General features: G+C 50.1%; 7 protein-coding genes across 7 annotated transcripts; 3 read left to right on the top strand and 4 right to left on the bottom strand.

The window, feature by feature from the left end:
• Positions 1–216: 216 nt before the first annotated feature.
• Positions 217–1,176, bottom strand: ALTATR162_LOCUS8646 (uncharacterized protein; the record flags this gene model as incomplete). The annotated part of the gene is made up of 1 exon (XM_043316279.1): positions 217–1,176. One exon carries the CDS (start codon positions 1,174–1,176, stop codon positions 217–219), a length of 960 nt encoding a protein of 319 aa, XP_043172214.1.
• Positions 1,177–1,723: 547 nt separating this feature from the next.
• Positions 1,724–2,761, bottom strand: ALTATR162_LOCUS8645 (uncharacterized protein; the record flags this gene model as incomplete). The annotated part of the gene is made up of 1 exon (XM_043316278.1): positions 1,724–2,761. The coding sequence occupies one exon, from the start codon at positions 2,759–2,761 to the stop codon at positions 1,724–1,726; it is 1,038 nt and encodes a 345-aa protein (XP_043172213.1).
• A 925-nt stretch (positions 2,762–3,686) lies between these two features.
• On the top strand, positions 3,687–5,190 carry ALTATR162_LOCUS8644 (uncharacterized protein; the record flags this gene model as incomplete). The annotated part of the gene is made up of 2 exons (XM_043316277.1): positions 3,687–3,852; positions 3,905–5,190. 2 exons carry the CDS (start codon positions 3,687–3,689, stop codon positions 5,188–5,190), a joined length of 1,452 nt encoding a protein of 483 aa, XP_043172212.1.
• A 1,725-nt stretch (positions 5,191–6,915) lies between these two features.
• ALTATR162_LOCUS8643 (uncharacterized protein) lies at positions 6,916–8,364 on the bottom strand (the record flags this gene model as incomplete). Its single annotated transcript, XM_043316276.1, has 1 exon — positions 6,916–8,364. One exon carries the CDS (start codon positions 8,362–8,364, stop codon positions 6,916–6,918), a length of 1,449 nt encoding a protein of 482 aa, XP_043172211.1.
• Positions 8,365–9,239: 875 nt separating this feature from the next.
• ALTATR162_LOCUS8642 (uncharacterized protein) lies at positions 9,240–10,502 on the top strand (the record flags this gene model as incomplete). The annotated part of the gene is made up of 3 exons (XM_043316275.1): positions 9,240–9,681; positions 9,734–10,211; positions 10,271–10,502. The coding sequence occupies 3 exons, from the start codon at positions 9,240–9,242 to the stop codon at positions 10,500–10,502; spliced, it is 1,152 nt and encodes a 383-aa protein (XP_043172210.1).
• A 108-nt stretch (positions 10,503–10,610) lies between these two features.
• On the bottom strand, positions 10,611–11,706 carry ALTATR162_LOCUS8641 (uncharacterized protein; the record flags this gene model as incomplete). Its single annotated transcript, XM_043316274.1, has 4 exons — positions 10,611–10,999; positions 11,049–11,087; positions 11,152–11,340; positions 11,406–11,706. The coding sequence occupies 4 exons, from the start codon at positions 11,704–11,706 to the stop codon at positions 10,611–10,613; spliced, it is 918 nt and encodes a 305-aa protein (XP_043172209.1).
• A 4,274-nt stretch (positions 11,707–15,980) lies between these two features.
• ALTATR162_LOCUS8640 (uncharacterized protein) lies at positions 15,981–17,408 on the top strand (the record flags this gene model as incomplete). Its single annotated transcript, XM_043316273.1, has 3 exons — positions 15,981–16,305; positions 16,353–16,539; positions 16,589–17,408. 3 exons carry the CDS (start codon positions 15,981–15,983, stop codon positions 17,406–17,408), a joined length of 1,332 nt encoding a protein of 443 aa, XP_043172208.1.
• Positions 17,409–18,439: the final 1,031 nt, after the last annotated feature.

Raw genomic sequence — 18,439 nt, 5'->3', positions numbered from 1 at the left:
GGGGCTTTCGTACATAATGTACGAGGCGATGTACAATCCCAGACCCGCAGATGAGCAAAGCTTCACATTACCACCTTCAAAGAACAGTGCGGATCGAAGTGCTATGTGACATTGAACATGAGCAAAGCACTCACATACATCCGAGAGATTTGAAATGGAGAAACCACTACCATATAACTCCAGAATCCTCGACATATATTTGCTCAACCGTATCTGTTAGGCCCCGTTTTGCGCCTGCTTCTGTGTCTCTTGCGCAATAACCTCCTTGATCTCATGCATGTGCTTGCCCACGACCGCACCACCATACCCACCCTCTAAATCATCATGTACATCCTCACTGCCCCTTGGAAAGATACCCACGCTTCTTCCGCACAGATCTCGAATCGATGAGAACCTCATGACAGCATCTACCACCCTATCCATCGACGCATACCCTACGATACCAAGCACGGCACCGTTGTCCTGTAGGAAGTCGGCCTGTTTGGTGATGGCAGTATCGACGAACCACGGCGCAACGAGGTTGATGCGAATCGAAGAGTGCATAGCGCGCTCGCGTAGGCTGTAGAAGAGTCCACGAACGCCGAACTTAGACATGCTGTACGTAGTGCTGTATGGGTAGCCAATGTAGGCTGCCAACGAGGCGATGAGAACGATGCTGGGTTCGAACGTTGTTGCTGCTCTGCGCGGGAGGCGGAAGTGATGTAGCGCAAGATAGCAAGTATTGTATACAGCGTGAAGGTTGACGGACAAGCAAGCAAAACTTGGAGGAGGAGGCGGCGTATCTCCAGGGTTTGGTAACGTGGCTGGCACCATATCGAAAACATTCTTTTCAGCAAGGATACCTGCATTAGGAACTACAACATCGATCTGCCCATTGCCAAATTGTATTGCTGACTGGAACATAGAGGCTTGAGCCTCGTAAGATGTTACGTCGCATTGTACGAACTGCGCTCTGAGCCCTCGAGCCCTTAGTTCCTCAATCGCTGCCCCCGCTGTATCTTGCAGGTCGGCCATTGTGACAATTGCGCCTGCTTCAGCCATCTTGATTGCGCAGGCTAGACCGATGCCGGATGCCGCGCCAGTAATCAGAACTGAGCGATCTTTAAGGTTGGCTGTGTCCAAGGGATCGCTGAAGCTGATCGGAGTCGCCATCGTTGCAGTAGCAGGATCCGCCATATTGATTGAATGTGGTATGTGAAATCTGTAGGTTTGGAAAGAGAGCGAGCTGGCGTACGGTATCGTCTTGTATTAATGATAGACATGATCGTCGCGCAAGCGCTGCGCCTGGCAATACAGTAGTGAGCTGTTGGAGACTATGAAGCGGGGAAGGCAGCCCAAGGTAAAGGTGGCGCTAGATTGTAGTCAACGAGCCCACTGATCGTTCGCAGTGATATATGGGAGCGAATGAGCGCAGAGTGCAATGTCTCGATGCGTGCTGCAGGAGCAGGCGCGGGGTCGGCGGCCAAGCGATCATGCGGGGAAAGAAGTCACCGACCACCATACATATCAGGCCAAGGAATGGCGATAATCCCGCTGACGTGAGAACTTTGCCTGAAGACATGAGTCCTAGGGTGTTATGGGGCGGCGATTGTATCCCTGATAATAGATTCGGATCAATGTTCTCAAGCAGCAACGTAGCCAGAGCATCGCACCAGATTTTCCGAGGCGTGCCAGGTGCAAAAGGCTTGAATCACGTCTCAGGAAGAACTACATTCAGCAAGCCTTAACCCAGAGTGAACGACCAATTCCACTCTCTCACCACCTCTTCCCAGTCTCTTCTTTGACCGCCTTCAAGTTTCGGTCGCCATACTTCTTTAAGCACCTTTTGGACACATTCGACGTTCTCGTAGCGATTCCTCTTCTGGATGTCCTCTAGCCTTCGAAAGCATTTCTCAATGGCGGCTTCATCATCGAGCTCAGCCCCTGCTAGGAATATAGGGTAGAGTAAGCTAGACTCCGCAGCGCTTCCAGGTGGTATGCGAGCAATGAACTCCATCGCGCGTGCAGCACAGCCTGCAATGTTGGCAGAATGGCTTGGTGAGGTTCGATAGAGCTGAATGAGGGCCGCCAAACGGTAAGCTTCTGCCAAAGCGATAAGATCGAGAGCTATAGGGGTGTCGACACCGAGTGCAAATGGATTGTCGTAAGTCCAATTCTGTATGCCCTGCTCGATAACGTTGAAAGACGCCTCGGTAGCGAGCGGAAATGCTGGATTTGAGGATGTCACGTACTGGATTCGAGAGATGAGATCGCATAACTGGTACGAGATGCCCATGAGCGGGTCGATTGTGCCTGGCATTAGAGCGGCACTGATTGGTATCAAGCCCTGCTCTGTTGAACATGCCTTTCCTGCGTTTGAGACGCGTGCCATAAGAGACGCAGAGGCGAAGTGATAAGTGAAGTGTCGATGCAGAGAATCAACCTCAACGCAGTCCATGATGCTCTGTTCCGGAGTGAGTGCGCTCAGTATCCGTTGAACACTCTTTAGTTGCGATATCCACCTCGTAGTCTTGACACCATTGAGCGCTTCAAGCCCTACCAGGATGAGGATTACCGCAGTGACCTGGTATGTGTCTTCTGGCAGTCCACCCGATGGATGTAGGCGCTCCTTGATGAATTGGTAGCATTTCCTCTCATGGCGAGAAGACACGGCCCGAAGATGTTTCGCGCGATCTGCATCCTGGCTCCGCCGTGCCAACTGAGCTGAAGAAATGGCCAGAATGGCGTCAAGCATACCTTCGATCTGGAAAGACCAAGGCATGTAGAGGCTAGTATAGAAACTTGTTGCAATAGGCGCTACTTGAACACTGGGTACAAAGGCCTCGATATAGTACTGTAATAGATGCATCCTTTCTGCTTCTCCATCGCCCGGTAGTGCATCCCAAGGATCGAGAGAATTTCGCAGTGGAACTGCGACCTGAAGCTCGGGACTCCTTGAGCTGGATCGTGTAGAAGACGACTCCGTAACGATACTTCGTGGACTCTGCCACTCACATAATAGGTTGAGGCGTTTGCAATTTGCACATTGAGGCTGGGCGTTATCGCACCTCTTTCTTCGGGTTCGGCAGGTCAGGCAACCTGTCCGCGACCTTGGCGCGAACTTGCGCTGGCGCGGCTTCGTCTCAGCCATGGTCTGAAGGGTAAAGGTACTGGAAAGAGCTTGATTCGGATAGTCACCGAGAAGACATAAAGACGTGCATCGTTGCGGGAGTGTTATTGGCAAAGATAGCTGGAGATTGAGTCAGCTTCCCCGATCGCGGGTGTGATATCGATAAGCGGCCTGACTAATCGGGGCATGCACCTCCGAAGAGCGACAATTGCATCGACATGCATCGTCATCAACCTGCATTCAACCGTAGTTCACTCACTGCTTTGCTTGGAGTCCATAACAACTTCGTCTTGAGATGCGCGAAGGATCGCGTCCCGCAACGGGTTCTCTTGGCCGTTGAGGCTGACCGCGCCACAATGCGAGGGAACCACCCACAATGTTCCTGCTCCCACGTGCAGCGTGGTCCTGAGTATCCTTACCGTCTTAGGAAGCATCGCCTGTACTCATCTCCGAGGCTAAAGCAGGTGCTGTACTCGACAACACCACGATAAATGAAGATATTGGGGTATAAAGATGATGATTACGCGCTTTGTTTCCATCTGCAGTTTGGAGCATCTCACATTCCCCATCGACAATCATGAAGTTTCTCGCTGTTTCTTTCGCTGTTAGCAGTGCTGCTGTGGCGGCTCAAGACGATTTTAACATCTTCCAACATATCGGTGGAAATGGGCAATGGTTTCCCGGCGAGGAAGTGACGGGCATTTCTTCTGAGATACCCGCAGGATGTAAAGTCGATTTGGCTGGTGAGAATAGTTTAGTGTCCATAACTGAATAAGCCATACTGAATTCACGCAGCCTTCTTCTCCCGTCACGGCTCGCGGTACCCTGACAAAGGCGCCTACAATGGATGGGTTGAATTTGCCAACTACATCCAAGCTGCAGGTGATTTTACTGTTAACGACGATAAACTCGCTTTTCTCAAGTCCTGGAAGCCGGTGCTCTCAGATCCTGATGCTCAGATCGCCAACATAAGCCCGACTGGATGGAAAGAGCTTCACGAGATGGGTACAACTTGGCGCCTCCGCTATCCTGACCTGTACGATTACAACACCCCCTTCACTATGTGGGCAAACTACTATACGTCCGGCCGTGTGCGAGATAGCGCACGCTTGTTCGCTCAAGGCTTCGTCGGACCCAACGCTACAGATCTTACCACTATCTATGCCCTCAACGCCAGCGACCCTGCAAGTTGGGGCAACACTCTTGCACCCAGTGATCTTTGTAAGCCTTACAACGACGCGGGTGGTGGCCCTGCCAAAGACTTGTGGGACTCCATGTATCTCCCTCCCATCGTCGCCAGGCTCAACGCTAAGATTCAGGACGACTTGAGTCTGACAACGAGTCAAGTCGACCAGATACCTTACCTTTGTGGTTTCGAGACCCAGATCACTGGTCGCCGAAGCCCATTCTGCGACATCTTTACTGACGAGGAAATCTTGCAATACGAGTATGCGCAGGATCTGCGTTATTGGTATGGTACCGGCTTAGGATCCGATATCGAAAAGTATCAGATGTTGCCAGTTGTCGACATGACCGTACAACGCTTTGTCGACGGTCCGAATGCGACTTACAAAGCGGGTAACGGAACTTTTGTTCCTCCAAAGATCATGGCCAATTTTGCGAATGATGGCCAAATCAACCAGCTCGCCGCTGCAATTGGTGTTTTTGACAACCAACAGCAACTTCCAGGCAATATGTCGCTACCGAATCGCCTCTTCCGCTCATCCCAGGTTGTGAAGATGCGCGGAACGATTGCATTCGAACGCCTCTCTTGTCCTGCTGTTGCCCACAATAGCACGTACGGCTATGGTACCCACAACAATTATAATACTACCACATTCGAGGAGACATTCATGCGAATCCGCATCAACGAGGTCGTATACCCTGTGGTGGACTGTAATAGTGGTCCCGGCTCTTCGTGCCCATTGTCGCGATACCAGAGCATCATCAGAGCGAAGCGTGTACAGGCCGGCGACATAACCAAGTTGTGCAATATGACTGATGAAGGCCTTGCGCCTGAGCCGAAAGCGACTTTCTTCTTCGACAATACTCTGCCTTGGCAATCAGTTGTTAAGCCGTAGTTACAAAACCGGGTGTTGTGTTACCTGCAATAATAAAATTCGTAGCTCACGCCTATATGTGTGTTTTCGTGCCGCTTCTGGTGCTTTCGTGTCACAATTTGGCAGCTTTCAACATCATGCACCCGACGAATACCGTACGCATTGCCTGTAAAAAAAATGAGTGATCTTTACTAGAATCACAACATCGGACGTGCTCAATATTGCATCCATAAGGCGTCTTCGACCACCGACAATCGACATGTACAGGGCGCGCGCATTGCTCACTAAGACATGCTAACCCCACTTTTAACTCATTGCACAAGGCGCACGCCTTACCCAATCTGTCAAACATGCTCTCTCCGCTCTCTCCCCACAGGCTGTGCAACACATGATTGCAATTGCTAATGACGCATATGGGCAAATGTGTGACTCCGTTGGCATGTGTCGGTGTGACCTCGCTCTCGTACAACTGAGCAGATTTCTTAGGATTTCAGTTGTACGAGAGGTACCTCTCTATCCGTCGGAAAAACGACATCACACTAGTCCCTTCCGGAAGCAGGTGGCTTCCGCGCGCGTGTCCCATTGGACACAATCATTACATCGATGGTGCAAAGTTGTCCCCACATTGCGCCCCCGAGTGGATGGTCATGTTTTCGACATGGGAAGCTACTGAAACAAGCCTCCCACGCCCTTCAGGTCAATTACCAAAGCAGACATGCCGCGACGGTAAAGCCATGTTAGAACATAGAGTCATAGGGTCTAGGATTCTCGGATGTCCAGATCGGTACGGTGGACTGAGCTTCGTAAGAAGTATAAAGGCAAGTTGTAGTACCCAGCTGCAGTGATCCACACATTCGCGAGCAAACCTTTGTTCATACAAGACGACAAATCATCTAAACTTCCAAACTACGTTACAGATCCACGCAAGAACGACAAAGCATCCTAAACCCAACGGAAGGCAAACAATTAAATTTGAACTTAACGGGAACGCACTGAGCCACAACAACCCAATAAATATATTCACCATCTCCTCGGCCAGTCGAACAAGTACAAATCCGCAATACGCTCAGATTATCCACACGTCATACACCTTCTGAAACTCCCAAGATGACAGCCTCTTCTGCATCGACTCCTCGCACCTCTTTCGAATACTTCAAGTCGCCAGCCAAAGTCTCCTCCTCTTCGGTATCCATCACATCGTCATCAGCATCTACGCTAAGGGAACCAAGCAAAGCACATAGGGTATGGAACTCCATCAAGCAACACGCGAAAGAGCATCATGAGAGCATGAATTCTGCCTACGCTACATACTACGGCCAGGGTGGAAGTGTGAGTGAGAGAGGGCAAGAAGTCTGGGAATATCGCAGGGGTAGCGGACAGTAGGTGGAGTGTATGAAGCGACCATAACGGTTTGAAGTTTACGTTGGATGATCGGTGTTTTTGGGCCACGTGTTTGGAATTGACAGGCTGCATGATCCGCAGAGCTTTGTTTCTCTATATTGTGGGCGAAATGGTTTGGTGTTTGGGATATCGTACATACCTTACTTGTTTCTTCGATTGTTATATCTAATCCAACAAAAGTATAATCATTATCATAAGCACATGTCCTGATAGGACCAAAGGTGGCGCCAAACTATCCCGATGAAGATCTCGAGGCTCTATATTAGTGATCAGGTTTCGATAGAAGGTGGTGACGCTCGATATCAGTCCAGAGAGTGCAACTGTCTCGACTCATATTCGCATCATCTACATACAGTTTCCAGCGACCAAAACCTCAACACCGTCCCTAACCCCCTCAATGACCTTCCCCATAAGGCTCTCGTCCACAGCGCCCTCTACCCAACAAAAATTCGCCGTCGCGTTACCATCACCGCCTGTTACAACACTGACTGCAAATGCACTAGTCACAACATTGGGTGACTGACTGAATACCATCCTTCCAATGGCCCAATTACCTGGATTCTGCTTGGTCTTCCACACTCCCACGCTCGACAACTCTACAGTAGGATCTCGAGGCTTGCCCAGTTTATCAAGGAAGAATTGTGACATAGAAGGGACGTACTTCAGCAGCGCGATGGAATTATCAGTACCGGCTTTGGCAACTTCCGCAGAAATGATAGTTTTGACCGCTCGTGTAGCGTCCCATGAAAATTGCTTCAAAATGCTGGGCTTTGTTGAGTCTTGAGAATCTTGTGACGCTCGACGCTCGTGGAGATATCCATACTGTGCCATCGCGACTGTCATCTGCTTTTCCCCAACATCCAACAACCTTTTCATCGCGATCGGACCCTCGATCTTGAGCTTTCCGTGATCTTGTGCTGGAAGATGAACGAAAAGTGATGCAGCAAGAAGACACTGCAACGTTGCTGTTACACTAGTCTTTTCGGCTCGACTGAGTTGTACCAGTTTATCTGTAGTCGCTTTTGATAGAACTAGTGTGCGATGTCGCGGCTGCGGAAGTGGTGTAGCGTCTTGCTGTACAGGACCTCCCGTCCATAGTCCAAGAGGTCGCTTTGCGAACATCGAGGGTAATAGCGCACCAAGTATGGCTCGTATGAAGTACAGCCACGAGAGCGTCATCGGGTGCAACTCCTCTAGTGGTGGTGGTAGAGCCATATTCAACGATTTGACAATTGGCTCTGCGTTGCCTTCCATTTCTGACGAATTTAGGCCACCCAAAAACGACTCGTGGAACAGGAAGGCTGACGCTCCGTCTGCTAATGCATGATGCCACATCCATGTTGCAGTGAACCTGGTTGCATCCTTTGGCCATGTCAAAACGAGCACCCGCCAGAAAGGTCTCGATCCTAATCCTTCTTTGAAATCGCGGCTATGTTGTTGTGTCAACATCTCGTCCAGTTCTTCATCCACCTCGCCGTCGTTTGGGAGCGGCGTGTTACGCTCGCATATCTCCACGCAAGTACGGAGATCGATCTCAGGCAGTTCTGCAAAGTATACGTTGGGATAAGATTTGTCTTCGTCTGCCGCGATGGCGCTCAGGATTGGGTGCTGGGCGATAACGTTTCGAAGCGCGATGTAGACTTGATTTTCGAGCGACTGTTGGGAAGTTTCAGATGCTACGTATTCTGCGGTAAAGCCAACATTCTTGTAGAATCCTAGATGATGTCGTGCAGTGCTGTATGTTTCTAGTCTGCCGCATGGACGCAGTTTCTTGAGGTTCGACAGGTCAGCCATTCCGTACAGATGCGAACTTCTTCAGGTGAGATCTGAAGAGGCTCTCGGTGTCGCGGCGTCGTGGGTATATCAGGTGAAGCTGTAAATACCGCATACTCGCAACGATTGCCATGTGAGGAAGGATGAAATTATTCATACGAAGCGGTAAGCGGCTCCCTTCCTATCCGTCTACTGACTCGTGTCGCTGCCTGATGGAGGGCTGCGAGCGCAGAAAGTTACTCAAGATCGCGGGTGGCCGCGTGAGGCTCATGATGGAGGTTGGTCTATCAGGTCGCAAGTGTCTGTGAGTAGTGGTACTGTTGATGTGGTGTTAATGTTGGGGCATCGAGCCTTGCCGAGATCGGGACAGGTGCTTGCCCTGGAGTTGTTGACGGGATCGTTCCCGCTTCTCCTGCGTTCGCGTGGCAACAAACCTGCACCACCAACTCTAGCGATGCTCCATCACGACACGATCGCAAGGCGCGCTTGAGTCTTCGGAGGAGAGCGTCATGGTTTGCTTTTATCCTCCTACCACAGGGCTGGAAGGATCGTCGCGACCCTAAAGATGGGGACACAAGATGTGCAAGCGTGCATCAACGGCGCGGCCCCCACATTAACCGGGGGCCGAAATGGACTGATGGAGGAAACACCAAACCCATAGTAGTATGATGCCAATTGGGCGGGCTCTAGACGCTCCTCGTATCTGTGAAGCCTTCTAACCGGTAGGAAATGCTGTCCAATCATGGCAAGCCTACAGACGATGTATGCCTCCCAGATTCAGCCTCGAATCGCCGTGGCTTCATGCGACAATCAGGCGGTAAATCCGTTATAAAGAAAGCGATTAAAGCAATGCTTTGCTCGATGAGCACATCACCATCTTGCCTTCGCTCGCCACCATGGCTCCAAATGTGGCGCTGCCAACGGCAACACCCACGCTGGGTCCAACGCGATTACTGGATTTCTTACATGTCCCGAGACTAGAGGATAAGATTTCGCCCAATGCGAATGACCCACGAAAAGAAACTGCTTCTGGGATGGTGTTCTTAGGCATATGTCTGTGTATTACATTCGCACTCGCAGCTCCCATGATAGGGATATGGCTTGCTGATCGAATCAAAAGGCGAAAACTGGACCCTTTCAAGAAGCTCCGAGATTTAGAGCGCAAAGGACGACGCCCAGGAATAGATCCACCTCCGTACAAAAAGACTCCACCCAAAGATTCCATATGGGCTCGACAGGAGAGGTATAAAACCAAGAAGCCGCCGAGAGCCATCACCTCAGACCAGGTTTTGGGTATCGATAAAACATCATATCTACAACGCATCGTACCTCAGAGTGGTTCGTGGGCCGTCTACTCTATCTTGGAGCGTCTGCTGATAGGTAGCAATAGAAGGATCATCGCAGCTACTTACAGTCGCGCCTGCGCACATCGGATGGGCCAGGCAAAAGGTTACGTCGGCAGAGGACGAAGAGCAGTATATCAGCCCGTGGGATGCAGAACATACTCCGAATCCGGTTATTTTCCCATGGCTTCAACGGAAACAGCTGTCCGAAGACAACATCAATGGCAAAAACTGCGAAAGATTGCAAGTGATGACAATGTCCAGTACTTCATCACCACTGATAGCTGTCTCGCCAGTGGAAGGCTCCAAACATGCCCCTATCGAGAATCCTTTCCTTGATTCTCCTACAGAATACACAAGCTCTCCACCAGATAGTGAGAAGTTCTACGAACCCTCCGAAATGGTCTCCAGGAAGCACACGGCATCCGATCAACTGGACGATGCTGCACAACCGTCTGATCATTCATCATGTCTCTATCGATGTGATACATGCCAAACATCATATCATTCGCAAGGACAACTGAAGTAAGTCGCTAATCTAACATGAAAGAAGCCGGATGGACCCAACACTAACAATCCCTTAGTGTGCATCTCAATCGCAAGCATCGCCGTAGATATCGCTGCAAGCACTGCGACTCAGCTTTCGCGCTAAAAGCCGATCTCAAGCGACATGAGCGTGGCGTTCACAAGGATATGTACGCAGTCAAAGCGTTCTATTGTGCCAATCCAACCTGCGCAATACCCGAGAAGAAGTTTACGCGCAGGGATAATTTCGAAAGACATGTGCGAAGATGCCGTAGTCGCGGAACAGGATGATGGGAAGTGTCTAAGGCACGAAAAATAATTCATTAGGACACAGGATGAGCATTTCGACGTTCGAACGAAGCATGCTCATGTAAGCGGCAAACACTTCTGACTGGCACACTATGGCAGACATTGCGAGTAATGCTCATTGCTCACCTTGCACGTTCCTTGTGCGCAAGTTGTCGGCCCAGTCCATGTTGCGCCGCCGCACTGCGCATATAACGCCGCTCCTGCAGCCGGCGCTTCGGGTGCTGGCGCTGGCTCTTGCGGTGAGGGCGTCGAACCACTGTCTCCCTCCTGTCCAGCCGCACAAGTGAGGGGCACAGGCCCCGGAATTGAGTATGCTTTGCCACCCATATATGGTTTGCCAGTGTTATCGTAGATGCTGACCTGGATACCAGCATCGTTGGCTTTGTAGGCACCAGGGAAAGATACGAAGTTCGAGCCTTTGTTCGTACCACTGCCTGTAACGCGAATCTGGGCACACTCCATGTAGAATTGGGCACCGCCTATCGATACAGTCAGCAGCGTAATGGAAAGATGGCTCGAGGATGTTACCTTGGTTTTGAGCGCCGTGAAGGGCGATGAGCTCAACACCTAAATGTAGGAGTACAAAGTTAGTACATGTCTCACATACGGTTCGTACATAGACGTTACGTACGCATAAGATAGTCGCCTGGAGCTACACAAGTAGGCATGGTAAAGTAATGCCACCCCTCATTCGCGATCATAGTGTCGACGGCCCACTTGCCATTGCTCAAGCCATCATGGGCGACCTTGAACCATTGGAGGCCCGTGGTGCCGGTGGTGGCAGCGTTGTCTACCTTGGCAAGATAGTATTGTATCGGACCTAGAACCCATTCATTAGCTCATACTCTCTATGCGGTCATGACAGCCCTCATGGGCGCTACGTACCTTTGTGACTTGCAGCAATAGGATGGTCAGGATCGTTAGCACTCTGCTTTCCTCCAATCACATGCCCCCACCACGCGCCGACTTTTGCTCCTGCCGGAATGCTTATCACGGTAGTATCTTTGTGCTTGATGTCTTTGTTGCAAGCGAAAGCTGCATCGGTGACGCTAGTGATGGGGTAGTCGGAATCAGGTGCGCGGACGCCCTTGAGCTGCCCTTGGTCTACACCGTTCACCGAGACCTTTTGGAATATGGTATGAGCTGTGGCGGTACTCGCCAACGCAGCGAGTAGAAACGTCTTCATGGCGAAATGTTCGGTCGTGCTCGAGGTTCGTAAATAGTATCTAGATTGTTCAGTGCCAGGCGTTGATTATGTATTCCGGACTGGAACACGCGCCAGAGGTATAGACTGGAGTAGCGCGCAATGCACCTCATATAATGTATCGATAGCCATTGTCGCATATATGAGTAAGGTAACGGAAAAGTATTACCCAAGCTAGTGGGAATGACTGTTACTCCAAATCGCAATAACGTGAGTCTTGTTCGGCAGTCATAAATTACCGTACCAACTTTCCGACGATTTTAAGTAACTGTACACTATATGTTAGGTTATATGTTCCTGAATTGTCTTTGGGTGCTGATCGGTCCGTGTGTTCCGTGCTTAATTGAACTAGACTTAGATGTTTCATAGTGAGCCAAGTCATATACAATATGTCGCTCACACATGACCTGTTCAGGATGCTGGGGTCCTTTCTCTGGCTGGTCAAATTTGGCAACGCTCGTGAGCGCATACTATGAGTTCGAAGAGACCATAATGATTGCAGGTTTTCTAGTTTGATATTTGAGTTACAGCTCGGCGAGCCTCAAGTAACAACGGGCCTCGTCTGTTGCGTATCCATTGAGTGGCAGCTTAACTCGAGCTATCCAAAGTGAAATCTGGTAGTTTCTCCACATTGTCAGCATTGAGCCTCCCGCTCTACCAACAACTATCATAAGCCTCCCAACCGATGTGTCACCACAATCATCAGCCTTATGGAGAAGTCGGAACTTGTCACGAACAATCATGATCTCCTTGTTATCCCGCTCTGACATAAAGGACCCTTGATCTGCCCAACACGTCCTAGTAGCGTTTCGTGCGAAGTGGTTTGTCGTCTCTTTTCTTCGTAATGCCGAAGATGTGATGTGCACGCGCACCTAGGCCATCGAATTGGGTGACATTCTTGTCTTTATCCACTTTCGTCCTGCGTCGAAGAGCTCGTGATGACTATCGCGTCTTTCCGTAAGAGTCATGGAGGGCCGAATATCGTACAGGCCGCCCAGCTTCCTTGAGATCGATGTGTGTATTGCCATACAACGCAACTTTACAAAATGTGCACATGTAGGTGATGTACAAACAATCCTTGTGTTATAGCTGCTCGAAGATCGAATCGTTTGCAAAAGAGCGTGAAGTTGTACAACTTATGCCAAGAACGGCTCTAGCCCGCATTGTAACACGATCTGGAGGAAGTAGAGAAAAGTGAAGGCAACATTTCTGCCACTGCTTGCAGCAGCCCCTCGAGCCGTCTCTTGCTTGCACGTGCACTCTCTACTCCTTCGGTCTCGGCACTGAAAGTTGGGTGGAGCTCCTCGATACGGAAGGCCGTGAAGCGGCTTCCTCTCGTGCCGGAGTTGTATCTTTCTTTAGCATTGAATGCCATTTAGACGTCGTAATTTTGAGTAGGTCGTTGAACAAAGACTGGTCAGATGGGGCCGGATTGCCTTCTAGGTGATACATTGTCAGAGATGTAAGCGAGTGGAGATATTTCGAAGAGATGTGCAATAGTGGGAAATCAAGTGGATGGGTACAAATGGGGCCCCGCTGCCGGTAAATACTCTGAGGTAAACACCGACCGCCATCACGCTATAGGTACCTGGTGCCACCTGCAGGCCGCGTCTTACATTTCCCAACGGTGCAGTCCAGCCCCGCGATTTTTTGACGATCACCTGCAACCCCACGGTAGGATTCTGGCTAGGCCCTGTCGCTACCCCAGGCATTGCTAGTGTTGGCCACATTGATCAACACTGCATTCGAATACAAGTAACTCCACTTTCTGTGAGTCACACATGTTCAAAGACATGGCACGACCTGCGTCTCCAGTCAGTCCTTCACCGTCGCTTTCGGCTCATCGGTCTTGGTCACACGTCGGCTGCGATGCAAGCAACACCTTCAAAGGATGCCCGCGTCATAATGTCACTGGTCGGAGTACTCACCGCTACCGAAGTTCAAAAAAAAGAAAAGGGCCTTCTGTAGTAGATCAGGATATCACCGTGAACAAAGTGATGATAGCGCATTCTTCTGGAGCTGATGCTGCAGCAGAGACAGATGCTCTATTGGCGCAGCGCCGTAACTGTCATTTGTGCGACCTACCTTCAACGGCTTTGATTCAGCCGCATCTCTGTGCAGAGATTTTACGATGTGCGTGTTCTGTTTGATTGGCCTGATCGAAGCTCGATATGGTGTTCTTCGCCGCCCATGGAAGTTGCCAGCATGGAAACGAAGCGGTGTGAAATTGCGAGCAAAACATGCAGGTACGCTTGTGTTGACAGGAAGACTTTGCGAAACGTAATGACGACCAAAGGCCACCTACAGGACGTTAGTTTTGGTGACTGAGAGATGAAGATGGCTCCATGTCCCGAACCGTGCCGAACTTAGATCTGCTGATGTCATCGAAGTACTTGTGGTTACAGGAGCTTGGACGCGCATCTTCATCCTCTTGATGCCCACCGATGAACCTCCATCGCACCATGAAATTTATCGTTTCTTCTGCTTTGAACCCATCGTCGTCTCTCGGCAGTGGGACGAAAATGCGCGATGCGACAACACACGAAACAGCATAGGCTATTGAGTCCGACGGGTGGCACCTAGTGTTGTTGGACCATCTGCACCTGCCCCCGTGTGCCGGCTCATGACATAACAATGCGGATGCATGCATTCAAATAACAGCTATTCATCTATGTCTTTGAGCGCATTCAGTAAGAATGAATGATCTGTAAGCGTAGCGGGACGCGTGAATGTCTACTGGCGAGGCGTTGAGCCGCACGCACAACGGCGAACCTCCTAAAGCGAAAACGAAACCCCCAAATTAAAGACGTCTTCGCGCATTTGTGGGTGGGAGCTCCAGAATCTGTTCCAATTTACTGGAGAAGGCTCTTGGCCTCGTGCGTACGGCGGACCAAACCATAGCGTTACAACTCTTGCTCCTGTGCGCCTGGTTACTGGACCCTTATTGTTGGTCCTGGATCCACATACAGAGCATCTGTAACTTGGCTTGATTCCAGTGGAGCAACTGCTGAAATTTAGTACGGGGTAGCGATGTGTGTACAACTTGGGCGTCACGGTTTGTGGTCATTCTATCAGTGCATCTTGTTGGGTGAGATCAACCGCGCTCCAAGAGGCGAGGACTTGTTCGTCTTTGAAGTATGGCGAGCCTTGCTGGTACTTTCTTTCCGATGTATAAACTCAGGGAAGCAGTATATAGAAAGGTTGATCAAACAACTACCGAGCATTCAAGAGGCGATTACTTCTGCATGTTCCCTTCCCGCACGGGCTGTTGCACTAGCAAGAGCTGACGGATAATGCACGTTTTCACCGCAACGCTGGTATGAATTGGTAAGAATAAGGCACATTGTGACCCTATCACTCTTCGCTACCACCAAAAATCCCATACCTCATCTTCGGTTCACCACACTCTCAGGGTCACTGTCCAAGCGAAGAGTTCAGCCTCACATCTAGCGTTGTTTGGTGAGTTCAGCCTTCACGTCTAGCGTTGTTTGGTGAATTCAGCTGCACGATCAACATCTCTTCTCACCTCCCTATCACTCCTTTATCACACCAATTGTAGTCGAACGTAGTGCTCTGGCATTGGAGCGAACTGCAACCATGGACTGGTCAGTTCTTTCAACATCATGTTAACCACCAGCACTGACTTTGATAACAGTACGACTAAGAGCCGAGTGTCACAAGCGTCGTTGAGTGCGAGTGACACAAAGCCCGAGCATGATGCTCCTGAACTGCGGCGTGTCAGGGGAAATATACCATGGCAATTGTGGGTTGTCGCAGTAATCGGGTTTTGGGAGAGAGCAACATTTTGGGGACGTTAGTGTCACCATCATACAGCAGCATGTTTAATACGATGCTGACTCTACACTGAATAGTCACCGCTCCTTGGCAAAACTATATGGAACACCCTCAGCACCATGACATGGACCATACTCCTGGCGCTCTCAACCTTGGTCAGACCGCCGCAACACGAATATACTGCGGATTCTTCATCGTCTATTTCACAAGCCCCGTTTTTATAGCACCGCTGGCGGACAACCATCTAGGCCAATACAAGACTTTACTGATCAGCTTTGGGGTGTATACTTTGGGATGTATCGTCTTAGTGGTCAGCTCGCTGCCAGTGATGCTCGACCGAGGAGCAGGTTTGCCCGGTCTGATCATTGCAATGATTTTAATAGCCTTGGGTGGCGGAGGTGCAAGTCTTACTATCAATGATACTTCCTGCGCATACTAACATATCTTAGACGCAAGTTACTATGAGGTCGTTCATTGCCAATCAGTATACAGATAGGTCTCCCAAGGAGACAACGCTCTTAGCATCCCACAGCCGTTTTCTGAAATGGAACTGTCTCTCGAAATATTTTTCGGCTTCGTTGGAAGAGGAACGAGTCGTGATCGACAGCGAGATTACTCTACAGTTCATCTACAATCTATACTTCTGGACCGGCAACGTTGGCGCCTTGTCAGCATTCCCATGCGTTTACATCGAAAAGCACCACGGCTTTTCTCCCTCATATGCTTTGGGTCTTGGCTGTATTGTTATTGCGCTCTTGATGTTGGTTATCGGAAAAGAATGCTTTGGTATACATCATCTAGGATTTTGTAAGCTCCACGCTAACTCAACATAGTCAACCCACCGCAGGAGCAAGACGTCGTAGTACCGGCCGCAAAGGTTCTCAGCTGCGCCGTGCGCAACGGCTGTCGGATGGAACGTGCGGATCCAGTGTATCAGCGCACCGAGAAAGGCAAGGTGGTTTCATGGAGCAGTCAGTTCGTCGACGAAATTACACGTGCGTTGGACGCGTGTCGGGTGCTGTAAGTACTACCACATTCCTCTGCTTGCACGAGCTGATGTCTCGTTCAGCCTGGCATTCATTGTGTTTTACATCTGCTTCGACCAGATGCAGAACAACCTCATATCTCAAGCGAGCAACATGAACACCGGAAGCACGCCTAACGACGTACTGCCCTGTATGAACCAAGTGGCATGCATACTAATCAGTCCGTTCGTGGAGTATGTCCTCAACCCTGTGCTGGCCAAACGACGCATATACCTGAAGGCAGTCACCCGTATCGCTATCGGCTTCTGCTTCGTCGCACTCTCGATGCTATATGCGACCCTGGTGCAGCATCACATCTACGCGTCTCCACCATGCTTCGATCACCCGTCGGATTGTGGAGACAGGCTTTCCGCTGCACAATACCGGCCCAATGTTTGGATACAAGCACCTCTCTACTTCCTGGTAGCAACTGGCGAGGTGTTCGCCATGACGACTGCCATGGAGTATGCGGAGAAGCATGCGCCGAAAGAGATGAAAGTCCTCGTGCAGGCCATCAACATGCTCATTACAGGTATAGGCTCAGCCATTGCTTTAGTCATTGCCGAGGCAGCTCGCGATCCTTATCTCACCTCGTTCTACGGCAGTCTAACAGGTGCTATGGCCCTCACGACCATTATGTTCTACGTCATGTTCCGGAACAAGGATAGGGATGATGCCGTGGTAGACATGGAAAAGGGCAGAAGAGACGCCACACCGACGCCGTCAAGATTGCCGTTAGGATCGCGCGAATCAGATCTGGATGTGACTATTGGGCCAATAAGCATAGATAGGGACATGGAGTTGACACCGATCCTGTCCTTACCGACGACAAGAACTGGGCGAGACAGCATAACTGTACCTTGATGAAGCTGGGAAGCCTTTGTTCTTCAAATACTGCGTAAGCAACTTGGCTGAGCACTGTGTAACGTACCATCGTCGTTACTATTGTACATATGTAAGCATTGTGGGGCCGTCGTGATGGGATATGGATCTGTGCAACTATGCTACGGAGGCGGCTGTTTGCCCGGCACAAGAGCCGGAGCAATTCATTATGACGCTTGCAGCCAGATTGTCAAAAGTTTGGTTTCCGGCGTTTCCGGCGTCCCCAAGCAGTATCGACTGGCTAGACGATGGGCCATAAGCAAGATAATAGCATCGATACCCTCATCAGCAATAGCAATTACAACCATCACATCTTTGCATCTAAACGTCTTTTGCTACAAGAGACAGCCGTTGTTGGTTCGCAATCGAATCGCAATGCAAGCCATACACAACTCCTCGGTTCATTCGCTTATGCCGCTGTGTCCCCACCTATCCCCACATGGCAGCAAAAAATCACCCCGTGTAGCAATCTGATACACTGACAGCAGTCAACAATGCAAAGTGCAGCTATCGGCAAAAAATGAACACCTGTTGCCTTCCGCCAGAATTGAACTGACGACCTCGTCATTACTAGTGACGCGCTCTACCACTGAGCTAGGAAGGCTTTGTTGATTTGATGGCAGAAAACCAAACAGTGCGCAATATAATGAGATGATCATTTTATACAATCTTTAGACATGAATAGCATATAGTCTTATTGGGGTAATCATCATCTAGGTACAATGGATCAAAAAGTGTCGTGTCATGAGTAGCGGGCTGAAGCGAGAACCACACTAGTAGGGGCAGGTGGGGCTGGATTTCATCACCGTGTAACTATGTTTGCGACAAGATCAAATCTGAGAGAATCAACCATGATGACCCAGAACATGGTCCAATCGAAACACGCGTTGTTAACTTTTCTACAGCTCGCAGCCAAACGAGACTACCTCGCCAATCGTCAATAATGCACTTCTGTTATGTCCTCTCTTCTTACAGTTCCCTTTTTCTATGTCGCCAATCTTCTTATCGATGGT

This window comes from Alternaria atra (assembly GCF_907166805.1).
Source record: "Alternaria atra isolate CS162 genome assembly, contig: 29, whole genome shotgun sequence".
NCBI classification, from domain to species: Eukaryota; Fungi; Ascomycota; class Dothideomycetes; order Pleosporales; family Pleosporaceae; genus Alternaria; species Alternaria atra.
This window is presented reverse-complemented; position numbering and strand designations above follow the sequence as displayed.